A 12,494-nucleotide genomic window follows, 5' to 3' on the forward strand; every position below is an offset into this window, starting at 1 on the left:
CCAAGTAGTTGCACTGCGGAGACTCGTAGTCAACAAGTGTACTCCACAGTTAGACATTCTGGCATTGGTTTGGCATCTTCTTAAGGCAACTTGATGGTGGCACTACTTGTGCATGCAGCAGGGGGTGTGTGTCAATGAGCTGGTTGCGGATTGGCAGGACAGTCACATGTTATTGCCAGTCTCTGGATGTGGAATGCTGGCATTGTAACAATAGTTGGGTTAACACCACATTCCCGCCCCTCTTCATAAACTCATCGCTGTCATGTACGAGTACAGCAAGAAATGACAATGGCGGGGTATGGGGTGGGTTTCCAGGTGCCACTGATGAGCTGAAACTGCAGCTGATGACAAACTCCTGCTTGCACCCCAACCAGTAACACTGGCCAAAAAGCGAGCCATAGGGTGCACATCTATGCCTAGGCTCAGATGGTCTTCTTCCAATGGCAAAAGCGCAATGATGACTGGAGGATCGGCAGTGGTGGAAGAGGGCAGAGTGAAGCCCACTTCTTGTGACTGGGACTGCTGACACTGTGGTGACAGTGACAGCAATGCGTCAACGGCCTTTGGCTCCCTGTCCAACAGTGTGGCACACAAGGGAGGTGAAGGCGGCTGAGGCTGTGGGGTCCTCCTGGATACTGAATCTGCAAATGAAAAACCCGCAGCAGGATCATGCAGCCCCCACAAGCTTTTGCAGCTCACTGGGACCCTGTAAGACATTTAAAGAGTGGCCGAAGACCTTGATAATGCATAATTCCCAGTGCCTGTGTCGACCAAAAACTCTGAAAATTCTGACATCATTAACATTAAACTTAGAGTGCTGCAGATGATTGGCCAACCACTGTGGAGGATGCAGCAGCTGAAGCAGTGTCCTATGTTGGCTAAGTTCCTCTGATGACTAGCTGTTGTATTGCTGGGAACAGTAAGATGAGAGGAAGAGCAATAATGCTTGCCCCCACATACAGGACATGCGTAACGTGTTCGTGTGTTGCTTGACTGTTTGGACGAGATGTTATGCTTCACCATTGGATTGAGGATGGAACAGTGCTTTCTTCACATTCTTGATGCTGTTGGCATCACAGAACTGCTGAAATTCTGCTGATGTGAACTGGCCTCTGTTATTCGAAAGCAACACTTCTGGTATACCTTCAGCGCAACAATCAAAATCAGTGTTGATAGTACTAGGTGTTATGGTGGACTGCCTGGTCACCACAAATAGAGACTTGCTAAAGTCATATACCACAATAAACCAACAAGAATTCCAGTACGGACTCACAAAGTCAATTGCAGACACTACCTAGGGGAGCTGGGCTTGGGGCAGTCAACAATTTCTGTGGTGGAACGGCCTGGTGTTCCGAAGACACTGGACATCGTGAAGACAGCTGTTTTAACGTGAGTGCCCATGCCAACCCATGTGAAATGGTGTCACGTGTGCTGCTTAGTGCAACTATACCTCAGTGTCTTTGATGGAGAAGACAAAGAATGTCCTGAAGCAAAAAGCAAATATGACCCAACCACTTGTGGTTGATCATTTTCTGTGTGTAATAAGGTAACAGCCTGCTGGACCGATGTGTCGAAGATGAAAATAATGGCTTACATCTGTATCACTAATCTGCTTAATGTAATGTAACCAATCAGTACAGGGATTCTGCAACAGAATCTTGGAGATTGGGGCCTGCAGCCATTGCTCAAGCAATTCATCAGTGGTCAGTGGGAAAATCATCAAGTGTTTCATTGTCCTGAACAACAGTGTGGAAACTTGAATCTTTAGAAGTGTTGAGCACAAAATCAGTGCCAATTGGTAGGTGAGAGAGATTGTCGGCATTTGAATGCTTCACTGTTGTCCTGTACACAGTTGCATACTAATAATTTGAGAGGAGCAGAGACCAGCGCTGCAACTTTTGCACGGTACATTGAGGTACCGGCTTCTAATGGCTGAACAATGAAGTTAGAGGCTTGTGATCTGTCACCAAGTAAAATTGTGTGCCATATATGTATTTGCGGAATTTCATTACCACATATCCGATAGCAGGAGCTACCTTCTCAATCTTCCAGTAGTTACACTGTGCCTTCTTGAGGAGTTTGACTGTGAAGACAGTTGGCCTAGCCAGTGATCCAACTCTGTGTGAGAGCACAATGTCAATCCTGTAAGAGGCGAATTCACTATGTCATCCAAATAGTTTCAACAAGAACGAACTGTAGCAATCAGCTGTGACAAATAACATTGAAGAATTGCAGATGCGGACACCCTGCTGAAGGACAATCTTGAAATCATGAATAACCAACCCTAGGTGGGTGTTGTTCACAAAAACTCGTTGCGACTCACCCAAGGGAAGTTGCAAATAAGTGTAATGAAGATCAGTGTTGGAAAAGACATGATCTGCATTAGTTTTTCCAAGAGATCCTCAGGCTGTGGATTTACTGTAGCCTTGAAATATCGCACATAAGTATAACCTACGTGGAAGTTTTTATATCATCACTGAAGGCAGTGCCCACTGACTGGCTGCCACAGTGGAAATATACAATTGCCCTGACAAGATAAAGAGTTCCTGTGCCACCCGATCTCTGATAGCAAGAGGGACAGAATGTGCTCAGCAAAACTGTGGTTGCGCATTGTGTTTCATGACAGTGTGAGCCTCAAAATTAGTGGTTTTCCTAGGTCTCTTGTGTCACTAAATTCATCACATAGCTCACCTACCTCGTCTGTAGGCACAAAAGAATTTGCAGAGAGAACATGGTCTAGTATGTTCAAAGCAAATGAATCAAAAGAATGTACGCAAAAAAATATATTCAATCACATGAGCACAAAACTGTGAATGAAAATCGTGGTAATGCTACTAAATGTGGCAGATAGAATGCAAGTACCTAATGTAGGAATGTCATATCCACCATAACCAGAAAGAGTTCCCTACGACTTACGTAGCTTAGGCTAGTCTAACAGATCGTAAATGCTTCTGTTCAACAAAGTCAGTTATGCACCAGTATCCGACTGCCTGCATATTTTGCGAATGGCAATCTGCAGAGTGACAAACAATTTATTTGCCTGATGCTGGAAGAAGTGTGTGACTTCTTCAATGTTGCACTTGATTTGCACTTTTCAGTGTTAAATCACTGCTTAACTTTTTAAAAAATCGCATTGACTTTCATTGCCTGACACTTTGGTGAACATGCAAACTGTATGTTCGACTTGCATTTTTGCAAACAGACAGCTTGAATATGGCTGTGTTTACCACGGTGGTAACACTTAGCATCACAACAAGAGCACTTGTGCACTGGGAAACCCCGAGGGCAAGATTTAACACTGCTAGACTGCCGCCTAGCACACTTAAATCTGTTTATGTTGCTGCCCTGGCTGAGACTTTGTGTGCCATGGTTAATTCGAAAACCTGCTGCAAATTAGGATCAAAATACTTGAGCATCTGTTCGCATATGTGAGGATCTGGCACATTTTGAATAGATGTGTCCCTGATCATGGCATTATTTTTATAACTTCCACACTTTCACTTAAATTTATAATTGTATGTAAGTCCCTGTAAGTCTGCTACCTACTGTGTATGAGTGTCGTTAGGTTTCCTCCACAAACAAAAGAATTTGTAATGTGCAGCTGTCACATTAATCTGTTCATCCAACTATTTCTCTGGCACAGCAATTAATTCTTCATAAGGAACATTTCAGGGCGGATGGTGGGGAAAAGTTTGCCGCCGAGCCTGTACACTTAGTTGTGTTCGGTACTGAAACTGGCACTGCTGGCTGAGGCTGTGCTGCAGGAGGGCATTTTAGCGTTGGGTCATGAGCATTCCATCAAATTTTGCATCTACGGTACCTGAAACTGAGCAAGGTATGTTCAGTTCTTGTGGAGGACTTGCCATGATGAATACACACAAAAATTGTGATGGAAAGTATTCATGGTCACTGAAAGAAAAATTAATTAGAGACACAGAAAAGAAAAAGAAAAAGCACATGCAAGTACACGCCATCTGTGGGTACAGTTTCATCACCAGTTCTTGGGTTGGCCCAGCAGTGGATGCCGAGGGATAGATAGTTGCTGAGACAGAGAGCAAAATAATGAGAAGCACACATAATATGTAGGTAATGTTGTTTACTTAACTTTCTTCTGCAAGTCCAAACAGTATTCCACACCAGTCTGTTACACAGGCACATTCATTATAAACAATCACAATAACATCACTTAAAACTTCCGGGCTGTTAGGCCATGATCGTTGTATAAAATTTTCTCCTAATGCTTCTTCTCCACCTGCAGGAGACATACAAATTTTGTCTAATTTAACACCTCCCACTTTTCTGTTAAAATTATTATGGAGTTTGTAAATCTCAATAAACTCTTTATATATATGCTTGTGATAATGTGATTTTTTTCGATATGAGACGCCTCTCAGTGAATTTTATTTCATGATCCCCCTTTTGGTACCGCTATGGCCGATGATCCGTATGTCCTAGGCGGCAATTCCTCTTGTGTTCAATGAGATGGGTGTTAAAACTTCTTTTTATGATATTAATAAAAACCAGTCCACAACTACAAGAAATTTTATATACACCCGGTGTAGCCAAATGATCTTATATATCTTTTGCTGATCTTGAACATTCTTTTATCATCCTGGGTGGTCTGAAGGTAGTTTCCACACCTTACTTGCTCAACACTTTCCCAGTGTGATCTGTAATCATACTGATGAACAGAAGGAAAACTTTCTCTTTGGGGGCGGCCGTGGTTCCTCATCGGTCCTGATTCTCTCCCTAGGGCAAAGTGCTTTATCTCTCTCCTTGTTAGAATAACCATTCTTCTCGAATGTCAACCATAGATGTTCAAGCTCATCTTTTAAGTAAGTCAGTTCACAAATTTTCTGCACCCTGTCTACCAAGGTTTTAATCAACCCCTGTTTTGGACTGGGGTGGTGGTTAGAATCTATAAGTAGATAACGGTCAGTGTGCGTGGCTTTTCTGTATACTTTATAGCCCAATGTCCTGTCCCTTCATTTGATAACAGACACATCCAAGAAATTGAGCTTGCTGTTATTCTCTGTCTCCATAGTAAATCGTATTTTCGGATTGATACTGTTGAGACGTACCAGGAATGCATCCAATTCCTCTGCATAGAGAAGCTATTTAGATTTATAAACACCATAATCATTTTAACAGAAAAGAGGAAGGTGTTAAATTACACAAAGTTTGGATGTCAACATTGCAACATTGAATGACGATCAATTATTTTCAGTCAGTAGCCGGGATGTTAGTACCAGCAATGAAAGCTTGTATTATGTGATCGTCACCATAACAGACAGACAAACTAGTTATGCTGCAACAACTCCAAGTGAATTCCACAATTGGACTGGCTGGTGTTGGTGCAACATCGTCTTAAGCAGGCCCGGTGATGGTGTTGTTCAAACATGCAGCCAAGGGTATGTCTATGACCTGGCTGTAGATTGGCAGGCTAGTCACATGTGTTACTGCCAAGCTCTGGATGTAGAATGCCTGGCATGGTGTCAGTAATGTATGACACCACATTATTAGTCTTCATCACATCAACCATTTCCCTGCGAGCATTGTCTTAAACATAGAAGGCTAGTATAATTAGTCAAAAGTTCGCATTTGATTTCACTCTACGCCTTCAGTAAAATGTCAACTACATAGTGGCTTCCAAGCATACAAGTTGAAGAAGAAGAAACATGATTTTGATAAACACCCATTGTAGTTTATATGTACTACATACATACTTCAAGTATCATTGAAATATTGTCTATTGACAGAATGTAGAGCCATTATGAATTTACTTTATTTAACTGCTCCACTGCAAACAGGTTATGCTCCAATGCCCAAAGGCTGTCCATTTTAAAAACGTATTTTCCTGTCCTACCTTTTTTTTTTTTTTACATGTATCTTTCTCACAAGAATTTTTAAGGTTACATGACAGCTGTACTTTTGTGATTAAGTCTCTTTGTTAATAATGTAAAAAATGGAGTATTGCATAATTTTTATTTAATATTAAAATGTTCATTCTTTCAGGTGTTCGATGTTGTTCTAAATGGGGATCTCACAATAGTTCCAGACTTAGATATTTTTGATAGAGTTGGGAGAGGAGTTGCTCATGATGAATACATACCATTCAGTGTTGTAAAAGGGAAACTTTACTATAATGAAGAAGAGTCTGATATACGTGGAGGGAAGATAAGAGTCGAATTTATCAAGGTAAATGTGTAACTGTTGTTTCCTTTTTTATAGACAAGATTAAAATTTGAAATTTTATTGTGCAAATACCTCTACAAGCTTTGTTGTGTATTTATGTCCAACAAAATGTCAGCACTGACACCACAATACATTTTGGAAATTCATTGTTTCAGGGATATCGAGACAACCCTAAAATAAACGCAATTTGTGTAGTAAAAGGAAAATTAGAAAGTAAGTAATGCATTAAATTGTTCAGTTTGATATTTAGAAGTACTGGGTCATCCGTAAAGAAGGCATGCCTTTCAGATGAGTGTAATTTGTTTTATTTTCATTGTAAAACCTTTTTTATTAGGCCGAAGTCTGTTACAAAAACTGTTTTTTTATGGATGAAGATTGATTGCTTAATTTGATAACATTGTATTGCAATAATAACATTCTATTTGTTGTACATGCACTTGGGGTGCCTGTACATAACAGCAGAAACTTGAGCACATTGTTGCATTTATAAGCAAACCTATCCTAGTATAAACTTTCAAGAATCAGAATTAAGTGAAAAATCTAGAGATATTCTACAGTCTTCTTACCTATCACCCATGGAGGGACCATAAAGAGAGTAAGACTAATTACAGTATACACAGAGGCTTTCTTTCTGCTCTGTGTGTATATGGTTCGAACGGGAAGAAAGTCTTAACATCTGATGCTCTCTGCCACCATGCACTTAACAGTGCTTTGCAGAGTACGTATATAGATACAGATGTAGTTTGTCCGTAATACATGGTCAACAGTCTCAGATCATTTGCTGGTATTTACTTTATGTAATATTCACAGCCAGAAACATTTCTCTGTATAATCATTTTGTGGTCAAAGCTCTTTCCTTGGCTATGTTTGCTTCCTAATATATAATAAGGAAATATGGTTCTGCCTTGAGTGGTATGCTTGGTACAAAAATGCTTCAATTTTTTGACGAGTACTTCATGCATTTTCTTTTCTTCTTTTTTTTAATTATTATTATTATTATTATTATTATTATTATAAGAGCATGAAGTTAATTATCCCAAAATACACTGAATACAGTCTATCAGCAATTTTTTGTAAATGTGCTTTTTTTCTCACTACATGTGATACTCTTACAGATATTCCAAAACTGGCACCACTCCCAAATGAGCCCGACTCAGATGACTACCAGGAAGAATCAGAGGAACGACGAGCATCAAAGAATCGTAGGCCTAGTGGTCCACGCACTCCAGACCCTTACTCAGTAGATGAGACTTCTGTTATGCTCCCTGTTTTTGTGGCCATTGGTGCATTCATCCCTCTTCTTTTCTGTCTGTGTAAGCTGTGATGGCCTGGGCGGGCAGCGAACCGTCGGCAGCGAGAGTGGCGGGATAGTGACGCGTGGTTGCGCCCGCCACCCTCTGCTATCGACCGCTGCCCGCTTTGTCAGAGGTCACCGTTGGATTCTTAATGCTATGGTGCACATCCAGATGCTACAGAGAGCTCAGCACTTTGTATTACTTTATGAAAAGTATGTAGTGCACCTGCAAATGTTCAGTATTGTGAGAGACTGCATTGTGTAGAGACTATCACTAAAGCATCAAAAACTACAGCAGTATTATAGATATGCACTGCATGGATTTGTGTGTGTCTGTACAAGTTTTCATCGGGAGACTAATTCTGTGCTGCCTAGCATTCAGATCAGTGGAGAATTTAGCAGGCTGGTTCAAATTGTCACTGCAGTTTGATAACCTAAAATTTCCTCATTGCCATATATCAATAGAAAGAAGGGATCCACATATTCCAACCATTGATTTGGCAATTCTGAATGTGTATTGATATAATGTGGGTTTAACTGATAAATTTACGTATTATTGTATCAATTTGGCCACAACAGAAGACTTATCAATTGCATCATTATTACAAGAATTACCACATGATGCATCCAGGCTACGCCTCATGAATATTGTGTGTTTTGTATGTGGAACAATCACAAAAAGACAGATTCTAACCATGTGCTTATCTCTGTCAAGAACTGAAACTCTGTATACTCTGGTAATTTTTGTTTACGTGTTTACATTCAGAATTTATGTGCAGTCTCTCTCTCTCCCTCTCTCTCTCTCTCTCTCTCTCTCTCTCTCTCTCTCACTCACTCACTCTTCCACTCTTTCTCTTTTTGTGTGTGTATAAGATGGGATTGTATGTTCGTTTTGAGGGTTGGGGGGAAGTGCAGTGATTTATTCTGCGTTCCGGACTTTTATTGTATTTGTAAAATAATTCTGAAACATAATTTCAGTTTTATAAAGTCTAAAGTGTCTATTGACATCAGAGTAAGTCAGGGTGGACTTTTGAAGAAAAAAAATGAAAGAACAACACACATTTGTAATTTGACTATTTTCCATCTGCTATCTTTTGCTCCATGACACAGAGAGAAATTTCTGTTCCATTTACCTTTTCTTCTAGTAAATTGTCCCATTTATGTCAATGCCAGGTAATCTTAACTTTAGCAGATGAGCAGTCTTTATAAATCTTTTACAAGTGGTTATTTCAGTTCCAGTGAAATATTAGAACAATATGTATGTTCCTCATTGAACTCTGTTTATGTGTCTGGATGACTCTATTATGAATGTAACGGGTAATCCAGTTAAACTTTTAGATTTTTTATTATGAATTACAAAAGTAATTCATGGTTAGTGGTGCTAGAAATTTCAGGATTGATTGACAGTTTGTTGGTCTCTTTTCCATAATAAATGTTGGTAGGGTGGAGCCATTTCCAGCTAAATGGCTATAGTTTAGTTTAGATATGATAAGAGAACACAGCATTTCATGAACAGTTCATGTCTCAATGGCAACAGAATACAAACTCTTCATATTGTTAACTGTAAACTGTGCTTTTGTGCCACTGAAAACTATTACTTTGTTAATTATATACATTTTAGGCAGACATCTCTCCAAGAATGACAAATCTTATGTGCTTAGAACAAGACAGTAACACACCACTATATTTTTGCTATCTCAGTGCACTTTATCCTCAAAGAATGTTGCTTTATCCAAAAGGGATTAAATTAAATAAAAGAAATGGGTGATGGAACACTTGATGATTAAATTTCAGACTTAATTTGTAATCCTCCTTTATGGGCCGATGATAAATACATAGATTCCCAAACCTGCTTCATATCATTCGCCGTTAGCATAATATTCTTTAATGTTTGTTTTTCATACAGACAGCGTACTAAAAATAAGTATCCAGTGTCTGTCTGAGAATTCTTCTCCTCCATTGTCTCCATTTCTTTAACTCATACTGCACACTAGTATTGCTGTCTTCTTCTTATGGCCTTATTTATTTATGCTCTTTCATGATGAGCTATGTCTATTGCTAGGGCTTCTGGTGTGTTGTTCATCTCATTTTGTCTATGTGTTTTAATGTTATGTTGCAATTACTTCACCATTTCCCTACACAAATCATTTTATATTGTTTCGGTTTTAAATTTGCTTGCCATGCTGTCTCTGCCATTAATGTTCCATAGTTGCACTTCATTTTCTCATGCAGTTTAGTGGAACACAGCTATTTCTGGCTGTATTTCATGATACACAATAAATTCCCTTTAATTTGTGTGTTAGACATTTGCGATTGCTTCTTTGATACTTACTTTTCTACATACTTAAACTGCTTTGCCCGTGTTGACTAACCTTCTCCCCTTTTTTTTCAGCCCTAATTCAATTGTTGTTGTTATCTTACCTAACACACCACATTTAATTTTAAGAATGTTTGCAGTAATAGAGTTGATTTGAAACATTTCACAAATAGTGTGAAACATGCACTAGAAATCTATAAGGGGCATTAGTTACCGATAAAGTTACTAGGTACATTACCTACCTTTGAGTACAAACTTTCACAAGTTCAAAAGTGATAGTTCATCACTATGTCAGTGCAGAAACACTAAACATCTTTGAAAACATTCAGATATTTGCTATCGTATTAGCAGGCCGTATCATCTATTGCAGTGTGTGCGTGTGAAAAGACAGGCACCCGGAATTGTTATTCAGTTTGGGTTATTCTGAAAGTAAATGTACAGGGGCTCTCACGGGACTATGTCCTGGTCACTCTGGTACTATTGGACAATCATGCTTATTCACATGTTTATTTAACATATACCAAAGCATACATGTGCATTATTTTTCTGCTTTCTCATATACAAAAAGAATGTTAACTGGCTTTAACTCTCACACCTCGTGACCTTAAAGCTGAGGAATCTAGTAAAATAACAAAGTGTGGGCCAAGTGAATCCTACTAGTCATAATTAATTGAGATGATGACTTCTTAACATTATTATTTTGAAATAAATATGCCAAATAATAACTGACTGTAATTGGTGTAGCCAACTGGGTACAGAGTCGCTTTCATTTTGCATCAGTTGAAAGGATAGAAAGTTATATACTTATGCAAAACAATGTACGAGTTTAATTTTACCTCATCCTTTGATGCCATCTGAACATGCTAATTCAGTTTTTACAGTTTAATCAGCCATGTCAGAATTTGAAAGAATCATGTACTTTCTGTTTAATGTGTAGAAGATGTTAAAATTTTTTGATAAATTTCTCCAGTTACTAGCTGAAAATTTCAAAAGTATCACATGGACCGATCATGTTATCGTGGTGTGTAATGAGCAAGCAAGGCCTGTACAGTATGGTCTTTATGATCACTATGGCTCCTTGTAATTTATCATTTTATTGAACTGTGTTTGTGGATGATACGAACAGTGAACCAATAGGTATGGTGACTTTTAGTGTCATTTAACACATTTTACATTATTATTTGCACTGTTTCAGAATTATTGTAAGGTTGATATACTCCATTAATGTAGTTGAAAAGGGAGGAACACAATATTCATAAGCATAAGTTAGCTTGCTGAATACTTTCAAATTTGTTTAAAACTGAAAATAATTTAATATACTGGCCATGCACTTTTACTTCTGTCTCTTGTAGACTAATAATGCAGGTTGCCGCACTGAAATAAAATGATATTCCCTATGTTTGTTAAAAATGTGGTGGTTGGTGATGTGATAAAGAACATTTTATGAACAGCTATAATGTATTGCTGCATCAGCTGTTGTGTGTTGTACATATGATTGTAACAAATATTTTTCATTGATGAATGGGAAATGTTAAAACGTAATGTTGTCTCATTTTTATTATTGAAGACAGTGTCACTAAAGTTTTTGGGTGGTGTCTGTTCAGAATGTGCAAAATTTGTGTGAAAATGCATGAATCAGTTTGGAGATGAACAGTTACTATCTCAGTGACTTTTTTGTGGGAATGTTTCGCCTCTCTGTTTGTAATAATGAATTACGTAAGTTTTCCTCTTGACCCTGCTTATGTGTGGAACATATTTTCAAAGGCCTGACCTGATTTTTGATGACCGGTGCAATGAAGACGCTTAAATTCAATGAGCTGTTTTGTTGTTAATTTTTTTATATTACGCTTTTTTTAAATTGGCAGTTCTGCCAATGAAACATATTTTTCATGTTATATAGTAATTTTTATGTGTGTTGTGCATTTTATGAAGTTATTGTTTGCCATAAATATCAGTATTTTGAGGATTAATTGTTGTGGGGTTTTGTCAGATGAAATAAATGAATTGTTGCATATTTGAAAGTACCATTTTCCTTGCAGACTTTGTTTTCCATGTGCTTCATTACTTTATACTACTTAAAAAGTTGATAATCATTCCATGAAACATTGCTCACAAAGTAGCTGGAATAAAATTTTATCAATTTTAAAATGTATTTACCATTTTAAACAAAGCTGTATTTATATATAAGCATTGAAAAAGTCAGATATGACTTGTTAAACTACTTACAGAGCAGTTCAGTAGATTCACTTTGTACCAAGATTGTGCTACCAAGGGATATGTGCAGACTTCCATATGTTATCACATACCTGTATGTGCTGTACATTGCCTCAATCTACATGAATACTGAAGTAATATGCATGTGTGTAACTGCAGTGTTAGTACAAATATTTATCTGTTGTTTTGTTTATAAAAATTGTTTGCTACTTTAATAAAATCAATAAAATGGGAGAAGTTCTGTTTTGAAATTGACAATAGTTCAGTTTTTGGAAACTGATTACAACAGGGATTGTGTTTGTATGTCACATGATTCGTGATGTTCATGTTGATATGTTATTAGTTTAGTATAATAGGATGTGAATAATCAAAAAAGAGAAAAGGGCAGAGTGTCTTGAAAACCATAATACATGGCTGTCACCAAACAAAATAGGATTATGATTGATCTTTGAATTCAGTTGTGATTTACACGTC

The 12,494-nt window shown here is 38.1% G+C and overlaps 1 protein-coding gene across 1 annotated transcript in view; it reads left to right on the top strand.

Moving 5' to 3' along the window:
* LOC126249750 (malectin-A) overlaps positions 1–12,257 on the top strand; it is a 34,941-nt gene extending 22,684 nt beyond the window's left edge. The window contains exons 2-4 of the mRNA XM_049951434.1: positions 6,016–6,198; positions 6,351–6,408; positions 7,311–12,257. Coding sequence (XP_049807391.1) covers positions 6,016–6,198; positions 6,351–6,408; positions 7,311–7,519 — 450 coding nt within the window. The 3' untranslated portion in view covers positions 7,520–12,257. The remainder of the gene's footprint in view (positions 1–6,015; positions 6,199–6,350; positions 6,409–7,310) is intronic.
* Positions 12,258–12,494: the final 237 nt, after the last annotated feature.

Source organism: Schistocerca nitens, chromosome 1, assembly GCF_023898315.1.
Source record: "Schistocerca nitens isolate TAMUIC-IGC-003100 chromosome 1, iqSchNite1.1, whole genome shotgun sequence".
Classification (NCBI taxonomy): domain Eukaryota; kingdom Metazoa; phylum Arthropoda; class Insecta; order Orthoptera; family Acrididae; genus Schistocerca; species Schistocerca nitens.